Source organism: Rattus norvegicus, chromosome 19 (assembly GCF_036323735.1).
Source record: "Rattus norvegicus strain BN/NHsdMcwi chromosome 19, GRCr8, whole genome shotgun sequence".
Taxonomy (NCBI): domain Eukaryota; kingdom Metazoa; phylum Chordata; class Mammalia; order Rodentia; family Muridae; genus Rattus; species Rattus norvegicus.
The window spans coordinates 67,220,002-67,240,065 of record NC_086037.1 but is presented as its reverse complement, the minus strand read 5'-3'; the positions used below and the strand labels follow the sequence as shown (position 1 = coordinate 67,240,065).

General features: G+C 57.5%; 1 protein-coding gene across 1 annotated transcript in view; it reads right to left on the bottom strand.

Annotated features, from left to right (window-relative positions):
• Positions 1–7,496: 7,496 nt before the first annotated feature.
• The window catches only part of Zfp469 (zinc finger protein 469), a 41,669-nt gene continuing 29,101 nt past the window's right edge, over positions 7,497–20,064 (bottom strand). Inside the window, 1 exon segment of the mRNA NM_001401088.1 lies at positions 7,497–20,064. This exon segment is cut by the window's right edge and continues 167 nt beyond it. Within this exon segment, the coding sequence (NP_001388017.1) occupies positions 8,795–20,064 (11,270 nt within the window). The 3' untranslated portion in view covers positions 7,497–8,794.

The following is a 20,064-nucleotide window of genomic DNA, read 5'->3' as shown; positions in this document are numbered from 1 at the left end:
CACACAGGATGGATGAAGGCTTTACCACTTTCTGAGCCCCCTTCAGAGCTGTCTCGGGTTTTCTCCTGGGAGCCTGAGTAGGTCTCAAAGGGTTATACTACGAAGTGGGTATCTTCCAGGCAGAAAGCAGCAGGGTGGTTCTAGGCACAGGTCCAACTGCCCTGGATCCCCCTCTGTGGTTTTGAAGCGGGGAACCCTGGGAAGGACTTTAGCTTCCTCCTCAGCAACTGGTGCTGGAAGCAGATTCCAGTCACCCAGGGCTCCTCAGACCTCAGTCCCCCTCCCCAGGGGCTCCAGGTTTCTGTCTTGTCTGGCTATGGCTCCTCTGCCTTGGATGGTTCATTGCTTGGTGGGCAGGTTCTGTGATGATTCACCTCCCTGCGCTGGGTTTTGGATTCAAAGTGCATTTTAGAAACGTCTGCTAGACCTTTGGAGAAAGAGGACTCTCAGACTGGAGTACAGGGAGACGGTCTGGTACAGAAGCTGGGAGGCGTGAGCATGTGGCTTTTACTGTCTGACTCCAAAATAGATGTGGGGCACGAGGCTGTGGGCCAGATGGCAGGACTCCAGGATGCACTGGTCCCCTGTCCTTTCCAAACCTCGCTTACTCCTGCAGCCACCTAGCCTCAGTGTCGACAACAACCAGTGGCTCAGACTCTGCGACTTGACCTTCACCACGTCTCCTCCTGACTTCCTTTACTATCATCCTGACCGCTATCCCTGGCTCCAGCTGGTCCCTACAGCCACTCATATCCCCATGAGAGGCTGAAGCCAGTGGGACCTCCCCAAGAGACACAAACACTTGTTTTAGCTGAGTGATGTGGGACACGTCTGTAATTTCATTGCTGGGGAGGCTGAGGCAGGAGGATTGCCATGAGTTCATGTATTGCCTTGAGTGAGATCCCCCCTTTTTGGGGGGAGGGGTTTGTTTGTTTGATTGGTTTTTTTGCCCTGTCTTAACTTCTAAAGGTCCTGCATGTGGGTCCTAAAGTCCTGTGGCCACCGGGTCTTTGTATTACTTACCCGGTGCTGTGGGTACCCTCCCATTGCCTGGCCCATCCTATTCACCTTTCCTGAGGGAATCCCTGTTCCTCTCCACCCCAGCTTGTAAGGCAGCTGGAGGCAGTCCCTCAGCACTAAGAGCCTCATCATCTCTCACTGGCAGTGGCATCATGGTGGCACCAGCCTTCCAGCTGAGCACTGCCTTGTCCAGGCCTTGAGCATAACAGCTTTCTGACGGAGGAACGGATACAATCACCCTTTGTCAGGTGGATAAACGGAGGCCCAGAGAGGTGAAGTCACTTGCCTGGAGCCACACAGCAGGCAAGGGCAGAGCTGGAGAAATGCCCATACTTTGCCTTAGAATGGATATTGAATGCTGTTTTTGGGGAGAGGCTCAAGCCTTTCCCTACCCCTTGCCTGGGTCAGGCTTCTCTCTCTTCCTCTCCTGTCAGTCATCCGGGGCCCTGAAGACACCAGGCAGCCCTGCCAAGGGCCATGCTGACATTTGTCAGCGCCGGCTCTGTGAAGGGTTTAATTAACTTCCTGTTTCAATGGAGGATAATGAGTTTTATACACCACGTGACTCCCCAGGAGGTCAAATGGCAACCAGGATGTCAAAATAAATTAAGTTAGGAACTGGGAGGCCACTGAAGGAGGCAGGTCTACAGTGCTAGCTCCCCCATCTGGCTGGCTGTCTAGGCTGTGTGGGTCTGTGATCCCTGGCTTGGACTGGCTCTGGGGAGAGGGCTCAGGCAGTTCTTGTCCCTGTTCTCAGCCACCAAAGAGGTCAGAAGATGGCATCATTGGGAGAAAGAGCTGGCTCCAGCCCGTGCATAAGCCCTTGCACCGGGCCTCCATGTACACACAGCCAAGGTCTCTAACAAGCATGCCCTGACAGTCAGCCACCACAGGCATGCCTAGATGCTGCTGTCTTTGGGCACTGTAAGCACCAGCCAAGATCTGCCCTTCATGTTGCTTCTCATGTGACCTTTATCCGCCCTCCAGGCAGGGGTGTGGGCAGAAAAACATCCTCCCCGGACATCACCTACAACTGAGCTGGAGGTCAGGAGAATGTGTCACTGGCAGGACCTGCTTCCTTCTGCACCTTCCCTACGCCTCGCCATTCCCCACACCTTGCTATCTTCACCTCACGCTCTCCCTGCTTCCACCCCACCTCCATTCCTCCTTTCCTTCCTTCACCTCACGAAAGGTGACGGGCCGGGTTGGCGTACTGAGATGTGGCGGGGAGCCTCGGATGACGGTTGCCTCACCGGTGTGTAGGTTGGAGAAAAGAGGGAGATGGTGGGCAGGAACAATGGGAGTCTGGACCACAGGGGAAGGTAAGATGCAGTGGGTGGCAGGGGACAGAACTAGACTGTAACGCAGCAAAGGGATGTGGGAGCCCTGGAAGATTAGACATGGGTTCCGTGGGAGCCCTGGAAGGCTAAACACCATGGGTGACTGTAGAATACACCTGAATACGTCCTGGGATGCCATGAAGGGGAAGACTATACGGGGTGGAGGACTGCCATGCAGTACTGGGATGCTGAGTCCCCCCAAAGCCTGTGTTGGAGGTTTTTCCTCACATGGCAATGTTCAGGGTGCTGGGTCCTTTTCAAGCTGTGTTGCAGTAGAGGCTGCTTGGTCCCTGGGATGTGCACTTAAAGGGACAGGGAGTCCCTACCCCCTCTGCTCCTAATCAACAAGTGAGTTTTGCTTCTGCTATGATCTCTGATGGTGGATGCTCACTCCCTCACCCATTGTCCCCCAAAAGTGAGTGGATGCAGGCGCTGTGCTTGCCCTGAACCTCCCGAGCGATGAGTTTGTCGGAACCTTTCTTTCTGTCTGCACGGCTGCCTCTGGCATTGTGTTGTAGCAACTGCAAAGCAGACGGACAGGCTCTCCTCAGTATGGCTAGGGGAGGCCAGTGATAAAATGACCAGAATAGAGACAGGAGGCAAGGGAGGGGGCTGATACCAGAGGAGGCCAGGTGTAGGCTGAGCAGGCCTCACCACCTAGTTCTTACCCGGTTCTCCTAGGCCCACCCACAAGACCTGTTTTGGCCAATGGGAAGACAGCAAGGATGATGAATGTGCTTGCTTTTTAAGCCCTTGGGCAATACGGCCTGAGGCAAATGTCACTAGGAAGCTTGCTTAGGTGTTGGGCCACCTCAGCACCTCAGCTGACTGCAGCTGCTGGAGTGAGGGGGATGGGGTAGGGAGGCAGGGGCAGGCCCAGAACCCACATGCATCCATGTGGAATCCTTCTGTATCTGGCCTTGGCCACTGGGGTAAGAGCTCCAGGGCAGGAGTCATGCATGGACAGGGTACTCGGTGCCAACTGCAAGACCAGCTGCAGGACCAGCTGCAGGGCCAGCTGCAGATGAAGGCTGGAAGGGGACACCCAGGGCCATCAGCCATACCCTAGGCATGGCATGGGAGCCGATGGGAGGCAAGGTGCCAGGGATCTCAGGCCATGACTGTCTGTAGCCAGGGAGGATATTCATGGGCTGTGGCTCCCATGGTTGCTTACAACAAGATGTTGGGAGAACACGATGTTATTTTTAAGGAGAACTAAGGCAATGCCCAAGAGCCTCAATATGACAGGTTGAAAGATAGCACCATGGCCTGTTGCCAGGGGCCAAAAAGGCAAAAAGGGCCCCTCAGAGAGAGAGAGAGAGAGAGAGAGAGAGAGAGAGAGAGAGAGAGAGAGGAGGGAGGGAAAGGGAGAGAGAGATCAGAGAAGAAGAGAAGGAGAGAAAGGAGGGAGACGGAGAGAGGGGGGAGGGCAGAGAGGGGGAGAGAGAGGAGAGAGGAAGAGAGAAAGGAGAGGGAAAGAGAGAGAACAGAGAAAGGGGGAGGGGAGGAAGGGGGAGGGGGAGAGACAGGGAGAGGAGGGGGAGGGAGGGGAGAGAGAGACAGAAGAGAGAGACAGAGACAGAGAGCGAGCGTGTTACACTGGCATGTATGTCTAAGATATGGTCACGAGGTCCTTGGTGCAAGTGAAAGCCGAGATTCTCTGGGTGGCTGTAGTCATGGGCAGAGTCCCCATGTCCCCGGGTATCTGCCAACCCTCAGCCATGATCAGGTAGAGGGAGGTCTGCCAGGCAGCCATGGCTGTCCCGGGGAAACAGCAGACAGTGTGTTTGGAACAGGACTTCAGTGGCAAAGCAAGACCCACAGTCGTCCTCGTGGGACTTACTCAGTAGGGCTGCAACAAGGAAGTGAGCATCACCCGGGCGGACCTCAGACCTCTTGGCTGCAGCTGCTATGCGCCAGCCACCCTTGCCCCATCTCCAGCCTGGTGGCCTTTATCTTACGTCCTGCTCTACGCCATGAGAGGGGCCCCACTCTGATCTGCTGGGGACTGTGGAAGCCATGTGTGATGTCACTTTGCAGCCTGCAGTAGGAACACAGAGCAGTGTGGATAACACACACACACACACACACACACACACACACACACACACACCCACACCGTTTCCTCTGCTTTCTCTTAGCAGTGACTGACTGTCATGGAGGCAAGGTTTGGTGGTGGAATCCACACTGTTCTGTGCCAGTCAGTTTCAGCCTGATGTCGGGGCTGAGGAGAAAGCTACCAAATGCCAGCCAGGTGGCAGGATGTGTGTCGGGTATGATGTCCACTTAGGGCCTGAGGAAACAGGCAAATCCTGTCATTATCATTGCTGTGGCAAAGTCCTATGCTCTCTTCCTGGAGACTCAGAAACAGCACGGGGGTGGGGTGGGGGTCTTGAACATGGACTGAGGTGCCCTTTATCCATTCCCAGGCAAACCCTGGGCCTAGGTGGACTACCCTGCTGCCTCTCCCTGCCCCCATAGGGCTGGAGATCAGTGGCCCTGACCTTCTACCCTCAAGGCCGTGCCCGAAGCCAGGGAGGCAGACAGTGTCCTGTGTGAAAGTGGCCTGTGACCTTGGGTTCCCTTGCAAACTGGGAGGGCAGCAGGACAGGTCTCATTGTGTCTGCCTGACTGTGATGCTCCACCCCCCTTCCCGGGGTATCAGGGACCATTGTCCCTTGGGGCAGATCCTAGCTCACTCATCTCAGGCTGCTGGGGGTTGGATGTGCCACAACTGGGTCTGCCTGGCCATGTTCCATGGACAAGTGTGCATTTGCTGTGACCTCTGGAATCTACAAGCCCCAGTGCCTCATGGGAACACCCCAAGGAACCCAGCCATGGTCACCTAGCACTACACTGGCCCCCTCCCATACCCAGGCAGCATCTATTCCACTAAAGGTACCTTTCTGGATCCTGTCTTTTGTTAATTTGTTGTGCATGAGGGTGCATGTGTACTTGAATGTCAGAAGACGCGGGAGTCAGCTCTCTCCTTCCACCTTTATGTGGGCTCAGGGGATTGAACACAGGTCGCCAGGCTCACACCCTAAGTGCCTTTACTCATGGGGCCACCATCTTGCCAGCCCAGTTCCATGCTTTCAATTTTTCCCATACTGGCCACACTTTCTTAGGCCCAGGAGCACAGATTGATTCTGCAAGGTGTTGCAGCAAGCCAAGAAAAGGTAGCACCCGGGCTGGAGAGATGGCTCAGCGGTTAAGAGCACAGACTGCTCTTCCAGAGGTCCTGAGCTCAAATCCCAGCAACCACATGGTGGCTCACAACCATCTGTCATGAGATCTGATGCCCTCTTTCTGGTGTGTGTGAAGACAGCTACAGTGTACTTATATAGAATAAATAAATCAATCTTTAAAAAAAAGAAAAGGTAGCACCCAAAGCGGCCTGTGGGGGTTAGAGGAAGCTCTGAGAGAATGTTGACATGGGCAGGGCCCATCTCAGAACCAGAGGGAAATGGCAAAGCCTGCTCTTCTGGCCCATGTGTGGATGCTGACAGTGTGTGCAGAAATGGCCACCCTGAATGTCTACATCCCCAAGACTGCTTCCCATAGAGACCCGGCCTGCTGAGATTAGCAAAACCGGCCTCCTCCATCCAGCTGTACACCATAGACCCCGCCTCCTGCCCACCACCGTTCAGCTGTATTCAATAACCCTGCCTCTCTGTTCAACTGTATACAAGGAACGCGCTGAGCTTCCTGGCTGCTGTGGTTTCCTCATCAGAGAGCGCACTCCACCTGAACCAGGCTCTTTCCATGTGTCTGTCTATGCTGCCTGGCCCCCAGCTGAAACTCAAAATTTCTACCTGTCCTTCATCTGCCATCTGACCCTGGGCACGGCCATCTCTTCTCTCCTCCTCCCTAGTCAGCTGAGGTAGATTTTGGGGTTGTGGTAGATGCCGTGGAAAGGTATAGTCTGTCTACTCCCTCCCTTAAGGCAGCTCTTGAGAGGAGATGGCAGCCAGTAGGGACCTCAGAGCCTCAGGGGTGAGGCGTCCCTGTCTAAATTCAAGGAAAAGGTTCGTGGCCCCGATGATTCATAGAGCTGGGACTCTCTGCAGTCACTCTTCTGGGTAACTCACTGTGTCTTGGCCCTCAGTGTGTTCGGCAGGGAAACTTACCCATGAAGGAGCCAGGCCCCCTGCCGGCCGGTTAGACCCCCAGATCACATACATCAAAGTATTTTCCGGGTGGGCAGTGGGGACCTGGAATATGTCCTGAAGGCTGAGCGGGCGTGCTTCTAGAGAGCGCCTATATGCACGTGAACCTTCTTCAACCTGGGCCACGTGAGCAAGCAGACAGGGTACCTGACTGTGTTTGGAGATCCCTAGTTCTGTCGGCAGCACTTCGCGGCGGCCCAGGGCTGCATCTGCGCACCCGGTGGCAAGTCGGGCTCCCTGTCTGAGTAGAGGCTGCCACCTGGTGGTCAAGCTAGGGTGATGCCCTCTGTGTGTCTACTGGTCACAGGCTGGCTCTGGGGTGGGGGGTGGTGTGGTAGGAGTAGGCGGGTGTGAACATGGGCTGGGCTTACTCCTTCGAGCTCAGAACACAGCCTACAGGGCTCCAAGAAATTGCCCTCAGAATCAGCTCTTAAGGGTGTGCGAGCCGGCAGTTCCGCCAGTCTGTGACACATGACCAGTAAGTCAAGCCTAGTCTGAGGTGTTGGAGTTGCTGCTAAACACGGCACAACTTGACTCCTGCTGAGAGGAAAGGACAGGGCAGGGTGGTGGACCCTGTTGGTTCACTGGGTCTTCATTTGGAGCTAAAAAACCTTTTCTAAGGTCCAGACCAGACAGCCACTCTCCTGAGCATCCCAGGCAGTCCCCTGAGTATCCCCAATACCGACACTACAAGTGAGGGCCCTATATGGTCAACCCCACTGCCCCCCATCCCATGTCCCTTCCTGGCCCGGCTCAGGCCACCTCACCCACTTCCATGGTTTCCTAAATCCATTTTAGAGGATTCCTATTCCCCCCTTGGACCCTGCTTCAAGCGTCCCTACAACACTGGCTTGGCTCAGAGCACACAGTGACCCTGGGAAATAACAAACAGAACACGTGTTGCCTGGGCCACATGGGGGTCGGATGAGAAGCGGAGGCGAGGACAGATGCCACATGGCCATGGGGCTTCTGCGAAAATAGTGGGAATATATTTGAAAAGACATTAGCTGTAGCTTTTACAGTATGACTTCGGGGGGGCCCCCTGCCCACGTCTTTTGTCCATTTGAAAGAGGCATTCTGAAAGACCCCAGCACCTTCTACGGAGGCAGTTTGGGCCTATTTGGTCTTTTTAAAAATGTCAAAATAAAAAAACCTTTTGACACTTACATTGCACCCAAGCTTAAAACAAAACAAAACAAAACAAAACAAAACACCCCAAAAAAACCTATACAACAAAATAAGCCAGGAATCGCTAAGACTCCTAGGAGAAATGGGAAGCCTCTTCTTCCTGCCCATTTTGCACAATGCTGTACCAGGCAGGCATGCAGTTGGCAGGTTCCTGCCAGTGCACAGACCAGACCCACGGCCCAGCCTGGAGGGTCCCTTCACTGCTGGGACCCAGGGCTGGAGCTCAACTGGGGAGACCAGTGAGTGAGGATCTCTGAAGTTCTGGGCTGCAGCCTCTCCGACTAGGTCTCCCCACCCTAATCATCCCATGGTTGGAAGAAGACCAGGGAGCCTGTATTCACATTACAGCATGGGAATAGCACCAGAGCCTCTGGATCAGGCTTTCTGGGACCTAGAGACGGAGCCCCATGGGGAAGGAAGGCACTAGGAAGGGGCCATAGGACTGAGGGATCCACTGGGCGCTGGCCAAGGCATTCCCTATAGGAACCCAGTTCCTGGGGGAGGGGGGCAGGAGACATCAGCAGTGTAGCTGGAGGCCAGGGTGACTTTGTAGTTAGGGGTGGGGGAGGTTGGTCCTGTCATGCTCTCAAAGACCAGGTGGCTCAGAAATGGCCCAAGTAGACAGCATGGTCCTCTCCCATGACGTCTAAGGACACTTTGGAATCTTAGCGGTGGCAACAGAAAGGCATCTGTCACTGTCTAGGTGACTGCTTTCCTGTGCTTCCCTGCTAGGGGATAGGGGACCCTGTGCAAACACTCAAACACAAGCTTTACGGCACGCGCCAGGCACCTGGCCAACAGGGCCTGGTGGCGTTGATGGGACGTGAACCGCTTTCTTCAAGTACTTGGTACTAGGGAAGCAGGTGTGGAATCTCAGGGTGGAAGAGGCTGGTCCTTCTTAGCCTTCCAGAAAAAAAGCCCTGTTCTCAGCAGCACATTCTCAGGTCTCGAATCTGCCAGAGAATCTGTGGGAATTCGGGTGCAGAGAAACAGACAGGTGGTCTCCGAGTGAGTTGTCTCCGACGCTGAAGGCCAGACAGAAGCCCCATCTGCCCGGCACCCGTCCTCTCTCCCCGGTCACTGGGAACTGTCTTTCTTTAGAGGGATTTTGAAGCTCGTCAGTTTCTGTCCAAACAGTTGGCTGAGGAGGTTGCTCTGGGCCTCTGCAGTCCTGCGGTCTCGGGGCTCCGTGGGTTCAGCCCCGTGGACAGCTCTGACCCTTTTGTAGGGCCTGGACAGGGGTCTTACCTGGGGGAAAGAGCCCCTTTCTGAAGTGTGGCCTGAATCCCCTTTCTGCAGTGCAGGTGGCTGTGGCTTTGCCCTGCTGCTCTGGCCACTGGGTCTCGATTTGACAGGGGGAACTCGGCTGGGAGTTGCTTGCTTCCGGGGGGCCCTGGATGACTTGTCAGGGGCTGAGGAGGCCTTCCCGGGGTCTCCTATGCCTCCATGTCTGCCCAGCCCTGGGGCCTGGCCCTTCCTCTGCTTTTCATGGCTTTCTCGTTTCTCCCTGGGACTTGAATGCACTTGGAGTCCCTGATGAACAGATTCACCAGGCCCCTTGGCACCGCCCTTGGTGTGAGCTCGAGGTGGGGGCTGGTCAGGGCTGGAGCTGGCCCAGCTAGGACAGCTGGGCTCAGTGGGGGTGGAGGCCATTTCACTTTGGAGTTGCCCACTGGTTGGCTGGGGCTGGCTGCCACCCCCTGTCTGAGTACCAGGCTGGAGCCCCCCACTGCTCTGAGAGCTGGATCTCAGTTTACCTTTAGAAGTGTTGGGCTTTACCCTGTCCTCAGGACTGGAGACCAGTTCTCCAGCTGGGATCCCCATCCCTACAGGTTTTCTGGGTGGTGCAGGTAGCTTCAGTGCCTTCTTGGTGGGCTCTGCTGGTCTGTGCTTGGAGGTACTTGAGCAGGCTCCTGGTTTGGTGGTACTGCCCTTCTGGGAGGGACCCTCTATTCTCCCCTCAGGTGCCGTGTGGTGTGTGGTCACTATCCTCTCCTGGAGCTGAGAGGGGTCTCCTGGGGAACATCCAGGGGCACACTTGCCTCTGGTGCCTGGGCTCCGGTGTTTTCCTGAGAATAGGTGAAGGGCCCTCTTTCCCTCGACTAGAGCCTGCCATTTACATGGTTCAAGGCCGCCCAAGGAAGCCTCGTGTTCTGGTTTCTCCAGGCTTCTGTCCAGCGTGCAGCCACCTGTCCCCTCGGCTGAGGCAGCTGAGAAAGGAGACAGAGATGGAGGTGGAATTTCCTGGCCACTCACTGGTGAGTCGATCCCCCTGGGTGAGCGGTCTTCCTGGTCCATGGGTCTCTCTTGAGAACTGGACTGGTCCAGGATGAGGCTGGGAGCTGTCTCTGAACAGATCAGGGGTAGTGCAGGAAGGGACACCTCACTTGGCGTAGGACTGGCTGTGGATGGGATTCTGTCAGCGCTGAGTTCAGGGGTGCTGGAGGGTGCCATCTGCCTGTGCTGCTTGCCGGGTAGCACATCCTGGGAGACATGGGTCTTCCTCCTAGGAACGCCTGGCCGCTTAACACTTCGGAGTGTGAAGGGCTGCTGGCCACTCCTCAGGTGCTTGTCCATGTGTCTGTCAAATTGTTCCTTCTTTGCAAAGGTGTAGTTGCAGGAGCTGCAGACAAAGGACCTCCTGATGACATGCATGACGTTAGCGCAGAGCTCACAGGCATAGAGAGGCACGTGTGGTATCTCCTTCTCCTCTGTCACCCCGTGGGTCAGGCCCAGATGCACCCTCAGCTCCCAGTGCTCAGGATAGACCTGTGGGCACTGGGGACACAGGTAGACGCGCTGTGGGCTGTGCACCGCCAGGTGGCGCTGCAGCTTGAAGGGCTTGGGGAACTGTTTTCCACAGTGGTGGCAGTCACGGGAGGGGTCCTTGCAGTCCTCGTGCACTGGTACAGCTTGGAGCGGGGAGTCGCTGTGGGACCAAGGGTCTGGGGACGGAGTGGGAGGCGTCTTGGCAGAGTCAGAGCTGGTGGCAGAGCTGCTGGTCAGAATGGATGGGCTGCCTCCTTCGGCGCCATCTTGGCTGGGGGTGACTGAGGCACGTGCCTTGCGCTTCATTCTTCTTGGGATTTTCTTTCCAGCTTCTCCTTCCTGCTCCGATGGCTCACCACTGGCCTTGCCAATTGAGCGCTTGGTCCTCTGGGGTTTGGATGCTTGCTCCACAATGGTGTTCAGGAAGTGCGTGAGGGTGCTTTCCTCTTCCAAGCACCCGGGCAGGTCTCCCAGGGTTCGCCGCGCCTGTCCATTTCGGGCGAAGCGGGCTGCATGCTCCCGAAGGTGCTGGTTGTACATCCAGACATCAGCCACCTCCTTCAGGCACATGCCACAGGCCCAGGGCCCGGCTTTGCCCTGGACGTGCTTCTCCCATAGGTGCTCCCGCAGAAGCTCCCGGGAGCTGAATCTGCGCTCCACGCACATGTAGCAAGTGGGGGGCGGGGAGGGGCTGTGCGACAGCTTATGGAGATCCAGCTCGTCCAGGCTATGGAAACGCTGGAAGCACACCCTGCACTTGTAGGAGGCCCTCCTGCCCTTCACCCGCAGGTCTCTGCCTTTGGCTCGCCTGGCCCTCGCATCTCCCTCCATTCTTTTGTTTGGAGGGCCTTGCGAATTTGCTGTGGCCTGGAAGTCTAGGGCGCCTGGGTTAGGAAGGTCAGCAAGGTCATCACAGGGTCCTAGAAAGCACAGGTCTTGTATCTCCAGCTGGGTGCTGAGAACCTCAAAGTCATTAATGTAACGTGGGGGCAGGCTGGTGTTTCCAGGAGGCCTGTTGTCATGTTCCCTTTCCAGGTTGGGGGGTTCTGGGCTCATGTCTCCAACAGAAGAGGCCGTCTCACAGGCTGGGCTACACGGTTCCAGGTCTCGCCAGGCGGCTGGGACCATGTGCAGCTGGGGGATGGGCTCTGACCATTCATCTTGGTTCTCAGCGAAGCAGGAGGGCTCCTCCTCCACGCAGCTGGCTTCCCTGTTGGATTCCAGGGCCCATAGGCCGAGGCTGGGAGTCCACGGGTCAAGGCCGGGCGTCTTATTGCTTAGGAGCCCATCAAGGAGGAGGGACTCAGGCAGACTCATGACTTCATCATCCCACAGATCCTCTTCCTCGCGGGACAGGCATAGAGAGCCTGAGTCACTGAGATCGGTGGGCAGGCGAGTGGAGTCGAGTGAGACACTGTTGATCACCTCAGGGGTGGGCTCCTTCGGTGACGGACACTTTGGCCTGTGGCAACGCTTCCCATAGACACGTAGATTCTTCTGAGTGAGGCGGCCATCCAGGGGGAAAAGCTGAGAGAAAGACACTTCATCATCAAACAAGTCTGGAGGTTCTCTTTGATCTGGGCAGGGGGCGTCAGGAGTGGCACCCTTGGACCCCTGAACTCTATTCAGGGTTTCTGGGTCTTTGATAGGTCCCTGGGGGCAGCTGCTGTCTATTTCAAGACTGTGTGTCCTGTCAGGTAAGTCAGGTGTCTCTTTCCCAGTGTCCCCATCAGACCTGCCTGTGACTCCTGTGCCGTCCTCCGCAGGTTGGCTCTCAATAGCCTGTGAGGTTTCTCCACTAATGTTCACTGCCCTGGCCTCTTCCGGTCCCCAGAACCACTGTGTCCAGGTCGCCTTCTGTTCCACTGGATGATCCTTCTCTAGTGTCCCTTGACAGACTCGCCGCTCTTGGGGGGCCTTCTGTGCTGTACGCAGGGCCCCTGGGACAGTGTCTTTGGCATCCTCCAGTGCTCTGGGTCCTACTGTGGAGGATGGAGGTGGCGGCCTGACAGCAGCCCTGCTTTCTCCCTCAGGCGAGAGGCTCAGGGGGATGATAGGATGGCCACAGGTGGTTGAAGTGTCTGAGAGGCACCTGTCTGAAGTCACATGGGTAGCACCTCGGGGACCATGCTTCTGCTTCCTCGCTCTCAGCTCTCCCCGTTTCCTGATTGGTTTCCTCCCTGGGTGGCTGGGGGAATTGGCAGGCTCTCCATCTTGCCTCTGGCCCCTTACTTCCGTCTGCTTGGGATGGAGCTGGTCTGCTTGCCACCTGTCTGGTCTCCTTGCTTTTGAGGCTCGAACCTTTGCACTCTCTCCTTGCTCAGTCAGGCCTGGGGTGGGTGGGTGCTGGCTGAGGGGAGTGTCTAGTGTCCCAGCTCCCTCAGATTCCTCACTTGTGGCTTCCAATATCTCAGGACCCATGGTGTCCTCTGGTGTTGTAGAGACCTGGAAGGGAGGTGGTCCAGTGCCCAGGGCTGGGTGGCTCGGTCTTCCCTTCCCAGGCACCTTGCGGTTTTTCTTCCCAGGAGTCTGGCATGCTTTGTTCATGGGATCCGGAGGCTGACAGGCTGGCACAGCCACGGGGCTCGGAAGGGATCTAGATTCCCTGTGTGGCCGGTGCTTCCTGGCTTTGTGCCGGCTTAAGCCTGCTTTGGAGCGGAAGGAGGCTGAGCAGAGCTGGCAGATCTCGGGTAGCTCCGCCGGGGTCTTCTCTGCCGGTTCTGGCTTTTTGTTCAAGCCACGGGGCCTCCGTTTATGGTCTTGGGGATCAGAGGAACCCTTGTGGGGAGGGTGATGAGAGACGCCCATATGGTACTGAGGAGAGTCAGACCTGAAGTTACTGGATGTGCCACCCCGGGGAGTGTCTAGAGCCAAGTGGAGCCCTATGGGTGTGCTTTGGGCACTGGCTCTAGCTGCATTTGTCCCCTCGCAGTATCTTGTCCCAGGTGTTCCTGGGTTGTCCTGTTCCTTGCTGCTGCCTCCTGGCTCATCCTCCTGGCAGATTTGAGAGTCTGGTCCCGTAGTCTCCTGTGTGGCAACGTCTGTGGGCACAGCCATAATGCTGCGGCCAGGGCAAGGTGTGTTGCTCTGGGGCCCTAAAGAAGGGTCCTTGGAGTATGTCCTTTCTGGGTTGCTGCGGGTTGGGACCCCCATGCAGTGGGGGTCTGGCACCTCAAGTGTCTCACCTGAATCTAGGTCATCTTTGCCTCTGGTCAGAGGGGCAGCTTCGATGGTCACTTTAGGGGAGCTGGGATCCCCTGGGGGAGGAGGACTGGAATGGGCAGGAGAAATCTTCAGCTCTTCTTTTCCGGAATCTTCCAATGTTCCTACTGTGATGCCTTTCGAGCTGTTCCTCTCAAGCAATACAGGGGTTGAGAAATTAGCGGAGCCAAGTGACCCCAAGGGAGGGTCCTTGGGACTGCTGGTCCCCAACAGAGTGTGGTGGGATGAAGCTTCTTCAGGGCCATAATAGCTTGTCACCAGTAATGTAGGGGCTGCTGGGGGCTCAGCATCTTTGGTGGCTTGGTCATGACTGGCACCCAGAAGTGCCAAGTCAGGACAGGTTGGCTGATCATCGGGGCTGGGTAGGTCTCTGTGGGAGGAAGGTGTTGGTGGTCTAATAGGCTTGACTCTGGCCCCAGGGTCTTCTTGGGGTATAGGCTCAAGTTCACTCGGAGTAGGTGTGGCTTGGGGGATTGTGGCCAGGCCCCTATTGGAGGGAGTGGGATTCTCCGGGATAAGCAATGGCTGTGGGCCGGCTGCCTTCTCTGGGCTTCTCTCTGCAGGGTCCTTCTGGATTGGAATCAAGGATGTGCCATCAGGGCAGGTGGGGCTTGTGGAGAACAGTGCTTGCCTCCTGAGGCCCCGGGCTGCTCTGTTCCCCCGGCGTGGCCTTCTGCCCCTGGCTGGCCTAGTTTCCAAGTGGGCAATGACCTTGATGATTTCATCTGGGTTCTCCAGGTTCTTCCAGGTTTTCGGCCAGAGTCTGTTGGCTTGGTTCCGGCCCTTAGTCTTTTCAGGTTGACTGGGTGAGCCCGGACGTCCATCTGCCTTGGACCTCGGCTGCTTCTGGGCATTTGCAGGAAGAGCTGACATTTTCACAGCCCTCGAGGAACCCTCTTTCACACCGACCCTTCCTGTCGCTGAGGGGTCCCCAGGCTGAAGGCCCTGGGTATTGTCTTCACCCTTGGCTGTAGCATCCAGGGCCTGAAGCAGAGGAAAAGAGCAGCAGGCGGGTTCCTGGAGCCCCTGCCCTGTGCAGGCACTGAGCTCCCAGGGAGGGTCTGGCACGGGATGGGACCAAGCTCTACCATCACTTGGAAGGGTGGAGAGTGGAGAGGTTTCTGCAGGTACAGACTCGCCCTTCAAGCCAGAATCCCTTACGATAGGTTTGTAAAGCATGGCTCCTACAGAACTCCCTGCTCGGTCCTCAAGGTGTCCCTTAGAGTCATGGCTGCGACCGGCACTTGGAAGGGAGATGACGTCCTCATCACCCTTAAGCATGGAGTTGGGTTCTAGGGCCGGGCGGGCATTGGGGCTGTTGAATCCTTCCAGTGCAGTGGGACTTGGGCAGGACTCCTGGGCCTCAGAGGGGTCTGGAGAATGCCCTCTTGTGTGTTTACCAGGGAGCAACGGTTGGGCATTCGCATTCTGTGTCCCACGAGCGTCATTATTCTTAGAAAACAAAAGCTGATGCTTTGGGCTGAACTTGGCCGGACTCTCAGCATGCAGCGAGGGTGCCCGTTGCTTCCTGGGGTCAGGCAGGTGGTCGCTGAGCAGAATCGGACTGTCTGCATTGGAGGCCATGGCCTCCTGTGCTCTCTGAAAACCAAGTGTGAATCCTTCGGGGCTGAGGGGAGCCCCGGAACCTGGATCCTCCTGGGTACCAGGGGGAGGTGCTGGTTTTTCTGTGTGGCAGGAGGCTGGGTAGGACCACTGTTTCTGGGGGTACCTGAGGGCCCCTTCTTGCTGTGAACTTGATCCCTCAAGACCTGTAAGGTTGCCTGCTGGCTCCCTCTGGGGTGAGGTGGCCTGATTTGTGGGCAGAAGAGAGGCCTGCTTTGGGCTTGCGTCCATCTCGCCTTCACGTGTAGCTTCCTCGGGCTCTCCCAAGGCCCCCTGTGTGGTCCCTCTCCCTTGCAGTTGGCTTTCTAATTCAGTCACCAATCTTTTGATCTCCAGTTCGTCCTCGCACAGATTGCTCAGTGGAAGGCTACATTCGCCTCCCTTCTCAGGCACAGCGGGAGGGCTGGGAGACTCCGTCTGTTCTGTCTGTTCTAAGGGACACTTCCTGCTGAATGCCTTTCCCTTGGAGAGGCCAGCAAAAGAACCAGGCATCATGGGAGAAACTTCCTCCAGCAGTAAGAATGGTGGGTACAGAGGGTCTGCGAGGGGTTTCTTAGGGAGAGGGTCAGGACCTGCCAGTGATACGTGGGCGACCCTGTTTGCTAACAAACTGTCATAGAGTGGTGGGTCAAATCCGTCCTCAGGCAGCCCTGCAAACAGGGATGTGGACTCCAAAGTCAGTGGTGAATGCGCCTTGCCTGGGTCTGTTTCAACTGGGTAGGGTGGACTCTTGGGTGGTGTTGACTGGAGGGTCTCCATATTGTCCCGGCTAAGGTAGCAGCTGTGGGTAGGCAAAGGGTCCACCGCTAAAGGCTTGGCATACAAATCATCAGGGAAACAGCTAGCTAGGTCCTTGGATCCAAAGAACAATTCACAGGATGTGTCGTTGTCAGGCAGGGGTCCTCTTTTGGCAACTAGACGCTCTGTAGAACGCCTGTCACAGTGGTCAGGGTCACAACCAGGACTAGAGTTCCTGAAAACGGGGATGCTAGATTCAGTGTAGAAAGCATCTGCCACCTTATCAGTGGGTACCAGGCACCTTCCAGGCTGGGATGCAGAGTCCTCTCTGGTATGCAAACCGGGAGACTTCGTGCATCCAGGAGCGCCCAGCAGACAGCCTGCATCTGGTACCTGCACGCTCTTTCCCGATATCGTTTCAGGGTGGCTCCCTGGTGGTGTAGGGCTGCAGGCTTGTGCTTGCACCGGAGCAGCAGGACTGAGGCTTTCCCCGCCACAGTCAGCTGAAGAAAAGGACCTCTCTCTGAGTTCTGTGGTGTCAGGGTGTAACACAGCAGCGTCTTCAGGCTTCTCGCCCTCCTGAGGGATGTCCGGGGCTGCCCAGTTTTCCTTGTTGGTGGTGATGACCTGTGGAGGATGTTTTGGGGCTACGATGGGATGCCCAGGTTCTCTTTCCAGAGGAACTTCTCCAGCATCCAAGCTGTGCAACAGGCTTTGCGTCCTTGGAGCGGGAGAGACCCCATTCCTACCAGCCTCCTGCCTCGGGACCTTTCTTGGGTTCTGGGTCAAATCTTCTTTCTTCCTCTTCTTGCCCTGGTACCATTGGTGGCTGTGGGGGGAGCAGCCTTGGACGGGACCCCCCAGATCCCGTTGCTGTTCACCACCCTCCTCCTCAGATTCAGAGGCACAGCCTTGCCCCGTGAGCCTGCCCTCCTGGGTGCTCGGTGGTCTTCCAGGCATCGGGGGGGCGTGGCAGACTTGGCTACGTGGCGCCTGCTGCCTGTGGCCCCTGTTTTTCTGCCGCACTATCTTGTGGATGAACTCCTTGCTCCAGGAGCCGCCCCGTCCCCTCCGTTTCCTGGAGTCCTTCCCGGAGGGCAGCTGCAGGTGCTTGGAGCTCCTGGTCTCTTTAGAGGTGGCTCTGGAGAGGCTGTGATCTGCACGAGCATGGCCCTTGCGGGCCCGACTTTTCCGGTCCTGGGGCCGGCCGGCGCCTCGGCCCTTTTTCCTTGGCCTCAGGCAGATGGCGTTGGCCTGATTGTTAGTGTCCTTGGTCGAAGCTGGTTCTTTCCGAAACAACTTGAATTGCTTCCCTCTCCTCTGCTGCCTGACCAGGGTGGTTGCCTCTGCAGAGGCAGACGCAAGGCCCAGGGAGCGGGTTTTGGGCCTGTTTCCGGCTGGGCGTCTCCTGTCTCTAGTACAGGGGGCTTGAGGTTCCGGCATAGCAGCTTTGGATGGGAGCTGGGGCTGGGTACCATTCTTGGGAGTTGCCCCAACCTGGGTGCTGAGGGGCTGCCCGGCGCTGGGCGCCCTGGAGCCTGAAGGCTCCTCGTCAACAAAGACATCAATGAAGCTGCTGTCTATCTCAGGGTTGTCTGACTGGTACTCCATGCCGTTGAGAGCCTCCGTGATGAGCCTGTCTAACTTGGCATCATCTTCCATGTCAAGGTCCGAGGTGGGGAGTGGGAAGGAGGTGACAGACAGGCCAGGAAGGAAGCTTGTCCTCAAGGAGTCGTCTTTGCTGTCCCCCTGGTCATCTCTGGTTAGCAGGAAGGGGACAGCCTGGTTGTGTTCAAGCAAGGCCGAGTGTGTATCGGTGGGTGCCTTTGAGGTGGTGGTGGGTGCGGGGAGCCCCGGGGGCTGCAGGGAGCCATCCTTGGCCTTGGTTAGCAGCAGGCTGCAGAGTGGCCTGTGTTCCAGGAAGGCGGTGAGGCTGCTGTAGTTTCGATCACACTGTCTGCAGGTCAGCAGGACATCTAGCTGGTCCAGGTTGGCACTACTCAGGGAGAAATGCTGGGCAGAGTACGGTGGCGGTGGGGGCTCTGGAGGGAAGCCTTCCAGTCGGTCTCTGCCCAGTGAGGGGCTCTTGTGGGAGAATGGGGCTCCCTCCAGGCCCCCGAAGGCATCCTCAGCTCCTGGGCCCTCTGTGGGGGGACGGAAGGCTTTGGCTGACTCGGACTGATAGCGTGTGGGCAGGGTGTATGTGGGCTCTGGGGAAGAGAAGGGGCTGCTGGTCTCCTGGGAATGGGTGGGGGGCAGGTAGAAGGCTGAGGACCTGAGGGGTCCAGGTTGCTGGCTGTCCTCAGAGCTGGGGTTGGCTGGGCTGCTGGATGGTGGCGACAGGGATGAACAGGTACTGCTGCTGGCTGTGTTGGTCGCAGGGGAGGGAAGAGGAGACTCACTGGGCGAGGCCCCCACCACCCTAGGCGGGGGCAGACTGAGGGCCCCTTGGGGTGACACTTGGGGTTGGGCTCCCCCAAAGAACAGAGGCTGCGTCCCAGGGTCCTTCATCCCACCATAGCCTAGCAGCCTTGGGGAACTGCCTGGCTGACCTGGGCTGCTCCTGAGAGCTGACACTGTTTCCCCAGGCCTAGGGATTGTATTCAAAGCACCCAGGGTTCCCTGGCTGTCCCCCTGCCACTCGGAAGACCCCCTGGGGAATGTCAGTTGGCTCAGTACCCCCATTTGGTGGGAATTCGGCCCGGGGGTTGTAAGCACGGGGGACCAGGGCAGGGGGGGACTGTGTGGGAGACGGAGCTGCTGACCTTCGAAGAAAGCAGTCCTGGTAGCAGCTGCAGGGCCCAGGGTAGGCGTGGGGTAAGGAGCTGCTGTTGAATCCCACAGCTGCGGCAGATGGGTGGGCGGTGGCCCAGGGGTGGGCAGCTCTGTGTCCAGAGATGCTGGGCTGGTGCCCACCCCATTCACTCCGTACCCCTGCCCTGGAAAGTGCCTCTGGGGTGGAGGATTTGGGAGGCCCCTGGGGCTCCCCAGGCCATCGTGAGTGGGAGGGGGCCCTTCTGGAAGGCCCCTGGTCAGGCTCTTGTGCAGACCATCATGGAAGGGGCTTGGGGCCAAATGAGCAGCACCGGGTGGCGAGAGGGCACCTCCAAGATCACTGGGAGCGTTGGTGCCCCCTGACTGACCTGGGTTGCAAGGCAGGGACGGGCAGGCAGGGTTTGCACCCAGGGCTTCCTCAGCCCATGCTACCAGGGGCTGGTGGAAGGTGAACAACACTGTCCCAGCTGCCTGCTCGTGTTGGACCGTTTCTACAGGGAAGGGGTAGGGGACAGAGACCCCCTGGGGGCTGCTAGGCCTGCTGCCTTCAGGGAAGGGCTTGGGCTCTGCAGAGGGGACCCCAAAATTAGCACCTGGGAAGCTGTTTTCAGCAGCAGGAGGCCAGGGGTTGGTCCCTATGGCCTGGAGGTTAGTGCTAGAAGCATGCCTACTGGGGCTGGTGCCACTGCTCTGGGGGGCCCTCCGGGGTACGGGCCCGGGGGTGGCACTCGGTGAGGTACAGTTGGTGGAGGTAAAGCTGGAAGGGGCCTCCTGAAAGCACCTTTGGGAGTTGTTCTCTTCTGGGGAGGGCAGGGCCTCAGCCCTTGGGACGCCGGGCCTATGGCAGGCTCTGGTCTTTTGGCCTTGAGGAACCTTGGTATCTGCCCCACGGGGGGCTTCATGGTGCAGGTCCTTGGGCGGCTTGTCCAGGATGCATCTGATCCTTGAAGTGCTTAGGCTGTGCAGCTGTGGGTCACTGCTCTCCATCCTGCCCGTTGGCCATGAGCAAGCTTGGGCACAGCTCTGAGCTGCTGGGACTTGTGTTGTGAGGAGCAGGTCCTCTCGCTCCACCTCTCTGGCCTGACTTAGCCGGGCTTCCGGGGAAGCCTGGGCCTTGCTGCCTTCATCTCTCATGCCCTGGGTGGTCCTGCGGGCAGACCCTCTATGCTTGAGGGGGTGCTGAGAAGGGCACCCTAGACTCCTGGCAATTGGGCAGGGCT